The following is a 14601-nucleotide window of genomic DNA, read 5'->3' as shown; positions in this document are numbered from 1 at the left end:
AGTATAATAAAATAAAAAAACTATATTTTTTAAAATTATTATTTTATCTATTTCCATTTTTTTTCTTTCTTCCAACACAACAATTTCATCCATATACCATCTATTACCGCCACCCATTATCACCCGCTGTAAATCACCCTAAATCCTAAATTTGAACCATAAATTCTAAATTAAAAATTCTAAATTTTAAATTTTAAATCCTAAATTTTAAATCTTAAATTCTATACACTAAATTTGGTTTACTTTGTTTCACTTTCAAATATTCTTTTACTTTAATTTTTGATGTTTTTAGTTTTATATATTTATTTTTAAGGATCAATTATTGGCTACTTTATTAGTTGAAAAATATTGACTTTCAATACTTTTTCTTTAAGTATTTGCATATTAATAATTAAATATTTCAATTATATCATAAGAATATATTTGAAATTGTATATTAATAACTTATGAGGTAATGTTTTTTTTTTTTTTTGAAATTGGTTGGGTGAGTTAATTCAATTCCAAAGTTTTAAAATAATTAAAAAATAGACAAAAATCCTCATAAATAATTACACTCAGAACAAAATTACACACTAATAATTTAATGAGAGAAGTGTGCACATAAATTATATACTCTCCTAATCACATTTATCTTTCTGGTATTTCACGAATATTTCCATTAATTGAGATTAACAGGTGACACACTTTATATCGTAGTGGCATTGTACAACATATGGCCTCAACATTAAAAAATAAAATATAAAATAACATCCTCTTTCTCTTCAAATAAGTTTATATTGGAGATCAAGAAAGTTGTAAACCCTAACGAATAAAAATATCCACATCTCAGCAAGGAAACAACATACCTCAAATTTGTGCCAATGCTTGTAGTAGCTCATCTTTTATGTCGAATAATAATAATAAGAAGTTTGATTACAACAACAGTAAGTGTTTGCACAATTTTGATGTAGTGATGCTCGAATCTGGGATGAAGTAGAACCCAAAAAAATTGTTTTTTCGAAGTCCGTTATGGGAGGTATGCATGTCACCACTTGCTTTTCTATTTTTGATGTAAAATTTGTTATGTAATTTTGTGAAAATGATTTAGTTTGTTCTTAGATGAATCAATGCAAAAGGTTGATGTTATGTGCAATTATTTCATCTACACTAATGAAATTGGTAATATTGGAAGAAATTAGGGGATTTGAGAAAAAAGGGAAGAAAATCCACAGAAAAATGATTGTCAAAACAAGATAAAAGATCCGACTTTGGGTTCAAATGATGAAAATGTAAAAAACAGTTGAAAATAATTCTTGTAAATTTGCTTTGGAATAAAAATATGTATTTTATTGTTGTTTATTTATACTTTTTAGCAATCTTCTCTCATTATTCACTCTCTAATGGGACTCTCGTATACAAAGTAACGAGAATGAAAAAAATGGCTCAAGAGTTTGTTTTTTTTCTTATGACAAAATTATTATTTTAGAATTTAATTTTCATGGTGTTGTATATTTAGCCATATCACATACTGCACAATACTACTATGACATAGAATGTGTCACCTGGCCTGTTAACCCTAATTAATGGAAACATTAACGAAATGATAGAAGGGTAAATGTGACCAACAATAATTAATCTATTATTTTCTATAATTTTTTTAAATTTATAAATAAGCCCTTATATATTTTTCAATTGAATCTTTATACTGCTTTTAATTTTGTAATTTGATTCTTATCGTGTAAAAAGTGTTAAAATTAATAGAATATTCCTCCAAAAAATATGTGACCAAAGATCTAATAGAATACCTTCAATTTGTAGTGAAATATTTTGTTAGTTCTAACATTTTTTACATTGGCAAAAATTTAATTAAAAAATTAAAAAAAGTGTAAGGATTCAATTCAAAAAAAGGGTAAAGTACTATTTTGATTCCCAACATTTGGGGTGAATCCTATTTTGGTCCCTAATATTTTAATCGTCCTATTTTCATTCCAAAACTTTTAATGGCATTGGTGCGCAGAAATCGTGACGGTTTCATTCCTTGGTAACGGCGCTGAAAACTTTATACGCACGTTCATAATCTTAATTCTTTGTCACAACTTCGCACAGCTGACCAGCAAGTGCACTGGGTCGTCCAAGTAATAAACCTTACGTGAGTAAGGGTCGATCTCACGGAGATTGTCGGCTTGAAGCAAGCTATGGTCACCTTGTAAATATCAGTCAGGCGGATTCAAAAGGTTAAAGAGTTTTAATAATTAAAAGATAAATAAAACATAAACTAGGATAGAGATACTTATGTAATTCATTGGTGAGAATTTCAGATAAGCGTATAGAGATGCTTTCGTTCCTCTGAACCTCTGCTTTCTTGCTGTCTTCATCCAATCATTCCTACTCCTTTCCATGGCAAGCTTTATGTAGGGCATCACCGTTGTCAATGGCTACATCCCATCCTCTCTGTGAAAATGGTCCAATGCGCTGTCACTGCATGGCTAATCATCTGTCGGTTCTCGATCATACTGGAATAGGATTTACTATCCTTTTGCATCTGTCACTACGCCCAGCACTCGCGAGTTTGAAGCTCGTCACAGCCATCCCTTCCCAGATCCTACTCGGAATACCACAGACAAGGTTTAGACTTTTCAGATCTCAAGAATGGCCATCCATGGTTCTAACTTATACCACGAAGATTCTAATATCTCGAACTCGGTCCCCTGTATTAGATATCCAAGAGATATTCATTCTAGCTTGTTTACATGTAGAACAGAAGTGTTTGTCAGGCACGCGTTCATAAATGAGAATGATGATGAGCGTCACATAATCATCACATTCATCATGTTCTTGGGTGCGAATGGATATCTTAGAATAGGAATAAGCTTGAATTGAATAGAAAAACAGTAGTACTTTGCATTAATCTGTGAGGAACAGCAGAGCTCCACACCTTAATCTATGGTGTGTAGAAACTCTACCGTTGAAAATATATAAGTGATAAGGTCCAGGAATGGCCGAATGGCCAGCTCCCTAAACGTGATTAAAGGATCAAAAGATGAAACTAAAGATGTTCCAAAGATGTAAATACAATAGTAAAAAGTCCTATTTATACTAAACTAGTTACTAGGGTTTGCAGAATTGAGTAAATGATGCAGAAATCCACTTCTGGGGCCCACTTGGTGTGTGCTTGGGCTGAGCATTGAGCTTTACACGTGTAGAGGCTTCTCTTGGAGTTGAACGCTAGTTTGTAGCCTGTTTCTGGCGTTGAACTCCACTTTGCAACCTGTTTCTGGCGTTTGACTCCAGAATGCAGCATGAAACTGTAATTGAACACCAGTTTACGTCATCTAAACTCGGGTAAAGTATGGACTATTATATATTGCTGAAAAGCCCTGGATGTCTACTTTCCAACGCAATTAAGAGCGCGCCATTTGGAGTTCTTTAGCTCCAGAAAATCCACTTTGAGTGCAGGGAAGTCAGAATCCAACAACATCTGCAGTCCTTTTTCAGCCTGAATCAGATTTTTGCTCAGGTCCCTCAATTTCAGCCAGAAATTATCTGAAATCACAGAAAAATACAAAAACTCATAGTAAAGTCCAGAAATGTGATTTTTATTTAAAAACTAATAAAAATATACTAAAAATTAACTAAATTATACTGAAAACTATGTAAAAACAATGCCAAAAAGCGTATAAATTATCCGCTCATCAGGCATCCATTTTATCCCACCATCAAATCCTTCACTAATACTTAATAAAATTGATGTATTATTAATAATTCTTTTGTTAAAGCTACGTTTACTCAACCTCCTTCTCTATATTCCCCCTCTCAACAAGTCCAAATCCCATTTTTTTTTACTCTCTCTTTTTCTTCCTTCTCAAACCCCTCTTAGAGAATTAAAGTGTAAAAGGAAGAGGAAGAAGGGAGTAGAAGAATGAGATTTGGGCTTGTTGAAAGGGTGAAGTTAGGAGAAGATGGTTGAGCAAATGTAGCTTCAACAAAAATATTATTAACAATACATCAATTTCGTTAATTGTTAGTGAAGAATTTGATGGTAGAATAACATTGATGCCATTTTAAATATTTTGGGATAAAAATAAGACGATTAAAATATTAGGATCCAAAATAGGATTCACCTCAAACGTTGAAGACCAAAATAGTACTTTACTCTAAAAAAATATAGAGACCTAATAAATTTAGTAAAATTATAATAACTAACAAAATAATTAAACCATCATATAATTCATCTGTACACTTGACTCAATAAATTATTGGTATTTAATTTATCCTTCGTGTAATTATTCCAGAAATTATTTTTTATATTGGCCCTTTTTCGGTGTTATGCAGGTGAGTGGGTTTAAGGCCGTTGGACACAAGTGCGGTGACGCGTGCATCTCACAAGTGGCAAGAAACTACCGCTACCATCTCGCAGGTGGCGAGAGGACGTCACTGCCATCTCGTAAATGGCAAGAAGCTGGGGACACGACATGTATACATGGACCCTGCAAGCTTTGCTCAACATTGGATTTGTTTCCCGTGATGAGCGAGAAAGTCATTCATGAAAGGTAGCTGTTCCCCACCTCCTACGCTTCTATAAATGCAGTTTGTCCCCTCTCATTTTTTTCAAACACAAAAAATTTGTAATAGTAGTACATACACTTTGAAGTGAAACTAAGAGCGAGAGAGAAATAAAAAAATAAAGGATAAAAATAGTATTATGTCTCTATAAAGTGTGATTATTAGTATGTAAAGTGTGATATAAATAAAAATGATAAAAAATTTAATTCTACCAAAAGAACATATTATTGCACATCTAAACCATCTTCAATATGTAAATTATTATTTTGTCAAAATTATTTATATCACTGTACGTGTTAAATTGTTAGTGTTATTTTTTTTCTATATGTTAATATTATTATCATTTTGAATATTCAGACAAATTATTACTAATATTAATATTACTATTAAGTTTATTAGAATGGGTATCTGAATGTTAATATTAGAAGAAAAAATACATAATTAAAAAAATTTTCCTTTTTTGTAATATGTAAGTAGGATTTTTAATTTTTCTTTTGTTCATTATTGTTATATATTAACATTATTTTGTCTAATAATATAAAAATTATATATTATATATTATTAATTTTAAAATCTTAATAATGTGTAATACTTTAAAAATAATATGTTATTGTTAACTTTAAATTAATATTATATATTAATAATCATATTTCTAATTATAGTAAATTATTACTGAAGATGAAAGTTATTATATGTATTAATACTAAAGTATTTTTTATATTCATGTAAGTAAAATATATTTATATTAATATATTTATTCTAAATATATTGTAAATTAATTATGCAACATACATAAATATATTGGTAGTAAATATAGTATTATAGTAATATAGTAATATATATTATTAGTATTAAAATATATATGTTAATATATATACACTATGTAAGTCATGTTATAAAAAATATATACGTCAGTTAGATTTTACTTTTTAATTTTTATATTGATTTAATTATGAATATGTATTAACATTCAAGTATTTTCTATATTTATGTTACTAAAATATATTTATATTAATATATTTATTCTAAATGTGTTGCTGTATGCAACATACATAAATATATTATTAATAAATATAGTTTTATAATAATATATATCATTAATATTAAAATATATATTAATATATATACTATATATGTTATGTTATGAGTATAGTTTTTGTTATTTTTGTTGCATGTTAGTATAATTTATTCATTTTTATTTATATTCAGGTGATGAAAGTTTTAAGATCGGGAAAATTGGTTCTTCCAGAACGATATAGTTAATTGGTGATTGATGCATTACAACAAACTGGTTTCTATCACGTATCTCAAATAGAAAGAATAACCTATAAATCATCCCTAATGACGGTATCAATAGACAGATGACGGTCAGAAACACATACGTTCTATCTTCCAAAGGGTGAATGTACAATCACTCTGGAGGATGTGACACATATCTATGGCCTCAAGACTGAAGTTCGTGTTGTAAGTGGAAGAAAAGACAATAATTTTGCCCACATGGTCGACGAATGCATGGCCAACTTTGGAATACTGCTGGGCCAAAACGATCATGTATCTAGTGCGATCAAGTTGTCATGGATAAGACAAATCCGTGATGCGAAAACGTTGGACACTCCAAAGTTTGTACAATGCTATGCCCGATGTCACATATTCTGCTTGATTGGAACCACTTTATTTCTTGACAAGTCGGCATTGATGGAGAGCTGCAAGTACTTGCGCATGTTGAGGAATTTTGCAGAAATTAGTTCTTACAGTTGCGGATCGGCGTATTTGGCATATCTGTATAAGTCCCTGTGCCAGGTCTTGCGTTATAATACCAAGGATATGGATGGTCCACTAGTGTTGTTGCATGTCTAGACATAAGAGCGAATGCCTTGGCTAGGTTTGATTCGCGCACCCGTCCTGCAGGTGGAATCTTTTTGTTGACACGAAGGTAAAATTGTTTTGTCACTTTAAAAATATTATTATTACATGGTGAATTGTATATTACTATATTAAGTCATTATTATTATATTTGTAATTAGAAAGCTTAATATTTTCAGGTGGAATAACTAGAGGGAACATGTAAGCCCCAGAATATTTGAAAAGTCTTATTATGATCGAGTCTCAAATCCTACAGTTATTTATAGCCTTAATTTCAGGGATTATTTTATTAAAGATAATTAAGGCAAGTTTTGATTTATTGGATTTGAGATAAGTTATGATTATTATCCAATTTCACAATTATTGGATTATTTTCTATATTTGAATTATAAAGTTGATAGTTATGAAATAATAAGGATTTTATATGATTTGGACTAGATAAGTAATATTTTAAATATTAATACTGCTACTTTGGAAAAATAAAGGGGTTTAATTATATTATTTCTAATTATTTTGATTTGGGCATTTTATTGAAAATAATTTGTGAAATTGATGAGCAAATAGTATTTTCTATGTACAAATAGTATTGAATTTAATTTGGGTTTCAATTACTATATTATCCTTATTTTTGAGTGAAATTACAAAAATGCCCCTAACCCTAATAGAGTCCACATTTTTCCTTCCAAAAGCCAACCCTAGCTGCACATTATTGATGATAGTAGCAGCAGCAGCCACCCCCCTTTTTCATAAACACACGGTCCCCTGTGAAAGAAAAGAAGGAGATCCGGAGGGAGGGAGGCCGTAGCCACCATGCTCGCCGCCACACCACCGTGCCCTCGCCATCGAGCTCGTCGTCGCCGCCCAGCCGTCGCGCCGCCTTGGGGTCCGCCGTCAGGTCCGAGTCAAATGGAGGGAGAAGCCGCTCTGTCAGTGTCGCGCAGAGAGGGACTCACCGCCAGCTCCGTCGTCCTCACTGCTGCGCCACCGTCGGGCCCGCAATCGTGGAGAAAACACAGCGCCGCTGTGGGTCCCTTTCCGTCGAACTCGAAGGAGGAGGAATGCCGAGACTGGGCGACGCTGGGAGAGAAGGAGACGCGAGCTGGAGGAGCTGCGTCCAGTCGCCGCCGACGCGCCACTGACCGCCGCCATTCCACCGTGCCGAGGGTCCCTTTCCTGCGAGATCTGCCACCATGAAACCCCGTAGTGCCTCTGGTTGCCGAAAAATGGTGGTGGATGTTGGTGCTGGGTTAGCGCCGCCACTGCTGCTGGCCATTTCGAGCTGCTCCGCCATCTCTGCCGCCGGAGAACGCAGCTTAGTCACCGGAAAAACCACTGCCGGTAAGGGTCCTTGCTTTTGGTCTTCATTCCTTTCTATTCCTGGGTTTTATCGCCATGACGTTGTTGTGCAGCCGCGGTTGTCGGAGTCTTTCATCGCCGCTGCCGCTTGAGGTGGCTGACGGAGTCGCTGCCGGGTTGATATGGAGCTGTGTCTGCTTCGTTTCGCTAGCTCAGTAAGTAAATTATATTTCGAAAAGTCTCGCGTTAGTATTCGGTTGTGTTTGGTTAATGAATATGAGTTCTGGTAACGTGGGGTCGAGTCCTGATTATTATATATTGTGATTAGAGTCATTATGGTTGCTGAGAAAACGGTTTGGAGCTGAGGTTTTGGTAGCCGGGATTTTGATTGTTGATTTCGGGTCGAGGCGGAAAGGACTCGGTGACGCGTTTGAGTTATGGAATTGCGTTCTAAGGTAGGGGCGCTTTCCGAAAACTACAGTTTATTATTGGAATTATTACATATGGATACTGATGTGAGATATGGTGTAATTAGTGATTGTATCTGCCTTATGTATTATTTGATTGACTCGAATGACTATGGATGTTGGTTTGGCCGAATTGTTGTGTGGCTTGTGAAATGTAATGTTTGAAGTTGATTCTTTAAATATTTGAAATGAGTTTAATCCGTTGAGGATTGGTTTGAATTGAGTCAATTATTTTGATGATGTGAAAGATAGAATGCTCTTGAAATTCAGCCTGGGTTGCTTTAATTGCTCTGGTTTTGATAAATGATTTATTGCTGAACCGATTCTTTAAAGCTTTACAAATGAGTTAAATCGGTTGATATTGAGTTGATTTTTGAAATGGTTTCCTTGAGGTATGCCATTGAGGCGACTGTTGGATTTAGCTTGTTTTGAATTGATTTCTGGTTTTGAGCTGTTGAAAAGGAATGAGAAACGGTTTAGTTGGGACCCGAACCGGGTGGCAAAAGTCCAAGTTTTAGGGGAGGTGCTGCCGAAATTTCTACAAAATCCTACTCTTGTTTGTAAAGTTATTTAAAAAGGGTCGGATTTGAGAAATTGTATTAATTGATTTATTAAGAGAATATTTATGTTTTCAAGCTTAATCTATTTAATGAACTTTATGCGTTGAGTTCAGCTTATTTAGAAACGAACTATTTGTACAGTTTGAATCACTGAAGGAAAGAATGATGCTCAAATATTGATTTCAATATAAAAAGGAGCTTTTAGTGATTTTAAAGGAATTTAGACTTTCGATTGAGTAATCAAGTTTGAGGCATTTTGGAAGAGTTAGAAAAATGGGTTCCAAAAAGAAACCTGAAAGTGGTTTGATTCAAATGAACCGGTTCCGTTTCAAATGAGTTGATTTTTGGACCGAGTTGGAACTTGTGATTTTGTATGATCGGTTTCATAATAAATTCAGTTTTATTTACTTGAACCGGGAATCTATGATTTTAAAGGTTTCAATGAATTTTAAGGAATTTTATATAAGTTGACCTTCCCTAAAGACTTGGGACTCTGCCGAGGAACCTTGTTATAAAATCCCATTGTGGGATGGGCGATTTTGATTGTTCCCAAATTGAATCTTTAACTTCCCATGGTTTTGGAAGTCTTGGAATGAGGATGCTGAGAGCGGCTTTGTTTTAAAAAGGGAACTCACTTTGAGTAAATTTGGCTTATGAGCCTGAGATGATTTGAGAAATGAGATTTCTAAAGCCAAGGCTGAAAAGAGTTGAAACTTGATTTCAAAGTGAAATGAATTGAGAAAATGATTTATGGCTTAAATGCTGATTTCATAAATCTGATGATTTTGAATGGTGGAAGTGCTGTTTTATTATGAGCCGGAATGGCTATGTATGATTATGAATATTGACTGGTTTTGGATTGAACCGTGAGCCGGAATGGCTGTGTGTGATTATCAATATTGATTGGTTCTGGATTGAACCGTGAGCCGGAATGGCTGTGTATGATATGAATATTGGCTGGTTCTGGAATGAACCGTGAGCCGGATGGCTGAGATGGATGTTGATCCATGGATGAGATTGATTGCATGTTTATGCTGAATCATTGATATTTGTGATTTTTGCACTTCCACTATCTGAGATACGAGTTTCCCTGGGTAGTAGCAGTGGCTAGCCACCACGTGCTCCAGGTTGAGACTTGATACTCTGTTGACCCTATGTCGTAAGTGTGGCCGGGCACTGTGAAAGCCCCGGATGAGCTCGCCCCCGTAAATATTCACCAGTGAAGGTGATGGATATGGATCATGATTATGATCAAGTTTATGATGAGTATAACTCGAGTTGGGGATGCGCGACAGAGGGACAGTCCAATGGTTAGCTACCAGGACTTGTCGGGTTGGCTCTATAACCGACAGATGATATCATCAGCTACTAGGGACAGGCATGCATCATATGCATCTATGTGACATTGTTTGGGTGTGCATATTGTACTTGGTTTGCCTTTGTGATTAACTGCTAATTGTTCTACTTGCTGTAACTGTTTGTTTGTGCTTGAACTTCCTATCTGTGTTTGCAATTGGGACTCTGTTGGATTGTGGTGATTTGGTTGGTGGTTGGATTGTTTGGGCCTAGGGCCGTGGTTGGATTGAGATGGACCGATGGTTGATTTTGGTTTTGTGTTTCTGATTTGGAAAAATATGAAAGGCTATTTTGGTTCAGCATAGATAAACCTTTTTGAAAGGCTTTTGGTGTTTTTGAGAATTGAACGGTTCCTCTTTCAGAAAAGATTTCCGACTTTACCTTATTGAAAACTGTTGTTTTTGAAAAGAGGCATAAGACAGTTATTAATCACTGGCACGGTTTATCTTCATGTATCCTATTACAGTAATTCCCAAAAACCCTCTACTGAGAACCCTTTCGAGGATGATGTTCTCACCCCCTACATTTTTCCCCTTTCAGGATATGGGCGCAGAAGTTACGAAGAGCTTATTTAACTGTTGTTGTGATGCTCTGTATTGTTTTAGTTATGGTTTACTGCACCCTCGCCTTTATCTTGATATAATCTGCAAGAGGGATAGGAATTGTATTGGATTATGTTTGTAATATTATTTATATATATTTATGTATATATATATGGATGTACTCTTTATGAGTTTTGTAAGTTGTATGGTATTTATGGATGTACGTTATCGGATGAAAGTATTTTTGGGAGCGGTATTGCGGTTTAAAGTTTCAAACAGGCTCATATTTTAGTATTAAATAGTATAAGTGTCGTCGTAATATCCGAGCTATCAGAGTTGCGCAGCCGGAAGCGTGAGCTTTGGTAGTTAGGGTGTTACAGAACACCAGAATCATAGTAAAATAAAAGTAGCACAAGTTAGGCAACTGCTAGACAATATGCAACCTGAACGGATAATAACTAGAAATTGTGAGATATTATAAAAGATAGTATCTCTACTGTTGTTAACTTCTGTTTGAGTGATAGAATATTTTAATTCAGTTTCTGTGGTGATCGTATGTAGACATCCAGCATGAGGTGCCACAAGATGATATGGTCATCATGAGATATAGACTGTTGTAGGCCCATTGATCAACTTTGAGATCATAAAATAGCATCTAACTATTTGAGTTCATCGGTAATTTAGTTATCCACAACCTGAACTTGGCTTGCTAAAGGATTTGGAGGGGGCACACAATGTCACATTGCGTGGTGAACAAAACACCAATCGGAGACTATATCATAGGAACTAGATCACAACATTGAAGGTGGACCGACGTCATTATACCATTGATGACTTTCAGGTAGATCCTTATTCACTTATGGTTGAATACATTAGTCGGTATAGAAGAGAGTTTGGTGATCATTTGACTATTGTAACAAATTTTGGGTCGACCTGTTTGATGCACAATAACCACACCTGCCACATCAACAACTACACCTGTCACGACAATAACCACCACTACAACCATACTATCCGCCCGCACCACTACCCCAGGAATCACCGTACTACCCACCACATTATTCACCTCCACCACCGCACTATCCACCACTGTCATCTATTATCTACACCCACCTTCTCTATCATACTATCCACCACAGGGACCACCTGCACCACCTCATTCGCAACAATAACAATGGGTACAACAAGAAGAGAATGTTAGAAGTTTTTTATTATCTCGGATGGAGTTGGGATGAGACCAGTTTTGGTTTCAATTTTGAAATCCTAACACACCAAGCAATGCTTCGCAACAGAAACCATAGAATAATGGGGAATCATGTGCACGTTCCGTTAAGAATCAACCAGTTCCTGGTCATATGTCACTAGGTGCTCGTGCTCATCGTGTTCCTGGCAATGCTTGCCATTCTGTTGCATGAACGTCTGATAAACCACAATTTAATGATTTATTTTGTATTGAATTGAGTAATTTTGTCAACTATTCTCACACTTATTCATATAAATTGCATGTTTTTAAGTTCCTTCCTAATTTTGTGCTATGATTGAAACCATGTTTCTTTGGTCTTAAAAATGCTAATTTTAATCCTCTCTTATTACCATTTGATGCTGTGATATGTGTGTTAAGTATTTTCAGGTTTTATAGGGCAGGAATGGCTTAGAGGATGGAAAAGAAGCATGCAAAAGTGGAAGGAACACAAGGAATTAAGCATTTCAGAATTTGGTAGCGACGCACACGCGTGGATGACGCATACGCGTGACCAGGTGCAAGGTTCAACGACGCGTACGCGTGGCTAACACGTACGTATGACAAGCGTTATGTGCCTCAGTTACGAGAAAACGCTGGGGGCAATTTCTAGGCTACTTTTGACCCAGTTTCAGGCCCGAGAATGCATACTAGAGACTACAGAGTGGAGCTGGAAGGATCATTCATTCACTTTTCATTTACTTTCACATGAATTAGATTTTAGATGTAGAATTCTAGAGAGAGGCTCTCTCCTCTCTCTAGGTTTACGGTTTTTTCTTCCAATTTCTGTTTAGATTTAGGTTTTAGTCTTATTTTAATTTAGTATTCTATTACTTTTATTTGTTCTAGCACTTTAGTTATCTACTTCTCTTAGTGATTCTTTTATTTTGCTAATTTAGTTTATGAGTTCATGTGTTATTCTCAATTTTCATTAATGCAATCTATGTTTCATATTTCTTATTGTTCAATTGCTTCGTTACTGTTATTTCCTTGCTTTGGTTAGTCTTAGAATTTTCTATGCCTTGTCAATAATAAACTACACTTTTCTGCAATTCCTTGAGAGACGACCCGATGTTTAAATACTTCGGTTAATTTTATTGGGTTTGCTTAAGTGACAAACAATTTAAACGTTGACCGAGGATAATTTTTTCGTTTAGAACTATACTTGCAACACGATATTTTTGTGAAATTCTTTACCGATAATTTTCTTCCGTCAAGTTTTCGGCGCCGTTGCCGGGGAATAGCAAATATGTGCCTTATTATTGGTTATTGTGAATATGTTTGCCTTTTCGTTTCTTTGTTAGTTGTTGCTAGCTTTAGGAATTTATTTTCATTATTTCTTGTTAGTTTTTGTTTTATTTTCTCTTGTTACTATGAATTCTCACCCATTTGGCTATGAGTTTGGTTCAAATTATGTTGTAGGGAATGGAAGCTACAATGAGAACATGCATCAAGGTTGGGAGAAGCAAAGGTGGGAGGAGCCTCAAGCTTATGGACAACCTCCATGGCAACAACCCTCTCTAATGTACTACGAGCAAGATCCATTCCATGATGCATACCAAGACAATAGATATGGTCGACCTCCTTGTGACTACCAACAACCACCACCATATGTCTATGAACCCCTTCTTCAACATAGCTTTGAACCACCATACTCACAAGTCCCCTACAATCAAACACTTCCATATGACTCTAACCCATATCCACTATACCAACCACCTTATGAACCATATGAACCATACATAGAACCACCCTAATTCCAACACAATTACTCCCAAGAACCACCTCACTATACATCATCTCTATATCCTTATCAAGATGAACTACCTTCCTATCATGAACTTTTCCTCCCAAGCAATGAACCCTCATATCCACTCCAATCTCCAATGGATGACACCCTTGGTCTTGTTCTTCAAGGGCAAAGAGAGATGCAACGAACGACACTAAAGTTCATAGCTACCTTGACCGAGGTAGTAGATAATTTAGCCTCCCTGGGCTTTGACACTCAAAGTACCCCTATGGCCGCATGTGGAGAATCTAATGAGAAGCGTAGCATGAAGGAGAGATTAGAAACTCCGGTGAAAAATGAGAAATATGACTTTGTATTGGAACAATTGGAGGAAGCCAAAATTGTTGAAGAGGAAGAAGTGGTCGAAGACTTAGGAGATGCTGAACCTCCATGGGAATCTAGAGTTATAGAGTATTCCTCCAAGAAGCTTGAAATTAATGTTGAGGAGGGTAGTGCACAACCTCCAAGGCATGTTCTCTATGAAGAATTAGATGGGATAGATCAAGAGACAAGTTCCCTTGGTGACGATGATCATGAATCAAGCCATCCTAGTAATGAATTTGCATCCACAAGTGAACCCCTTGAGTTTGAAGAACCTTCTCCTGATGAAATTGAAAGCAACATTGAGGTAGATTTCTCTCAACCTCATATTTATGATTTGAGTGACGGAGAAGAGTTGGATGAATTCGGTGAGGAAGAGCTTGAAAGTGAAGAATCTTTTCAAAAGGTGGAAGTCCTTCGGTAAGGCTAGACGGGAGTTGAATATGCTTTGTCAAGATCGTTGGAGACTTCTCTACTTATGTTGCCATCTACTCCTTCATTTGAGTGGGTAAAACTTATCTCTCTTAGCTTTATTGTCTCACTTGAGTGTGGTATTCTTAAAACGGAGGCCAACTTAGGAGGCTTTGTGGAATGAAGCGTAAGAGAAGGATGTTTAGTGGTTAGA

General features: G+C 35.6%; 1 protein-coding gene across 1 annotated transcript; it reads left to right on the top strand.

The window, feature by feature from the left end:
- The first annotated feature begins 6039 nt into the window (after positions 1-6039).
- On the top strand, positions 6040-6399 carry LOC112730226 (serine/threonine-protein phosphatase 7 long form homolog). Its single transcript, XM_025780323.1, has one exon. The coding sequence runs from the start codon at positions 6040-6042 to the stop codon at positions 6397-6399; it is 360 nt and encodes a 119-aa protein (XP_025636108.1).
- Positions 6400-14601: the final 8202 nt, after the last annotated feature.

This window comes from Arachis hypogaea, chromosome 12 (genome assembly GCF_003086295.3).
Source record: "Arachis hypogaea cultivar Tifrunner chromosome 12, arahy.Tifrunner.gnm2.J5K5, whole genome shotgun sequence".
Classification (NCBI taxonomy): domain Eukaryota; kingdom Viridiplantae; phylum Streptophyta; class Magnoliopsida; order Fabales; family Fabaceae; genus Arachis; species Arachis hypogaea.
Note: the sequence above shows the minus strand (reverse complement) of the source record. Positions and strands in the feature narration are given on the sequence as shown.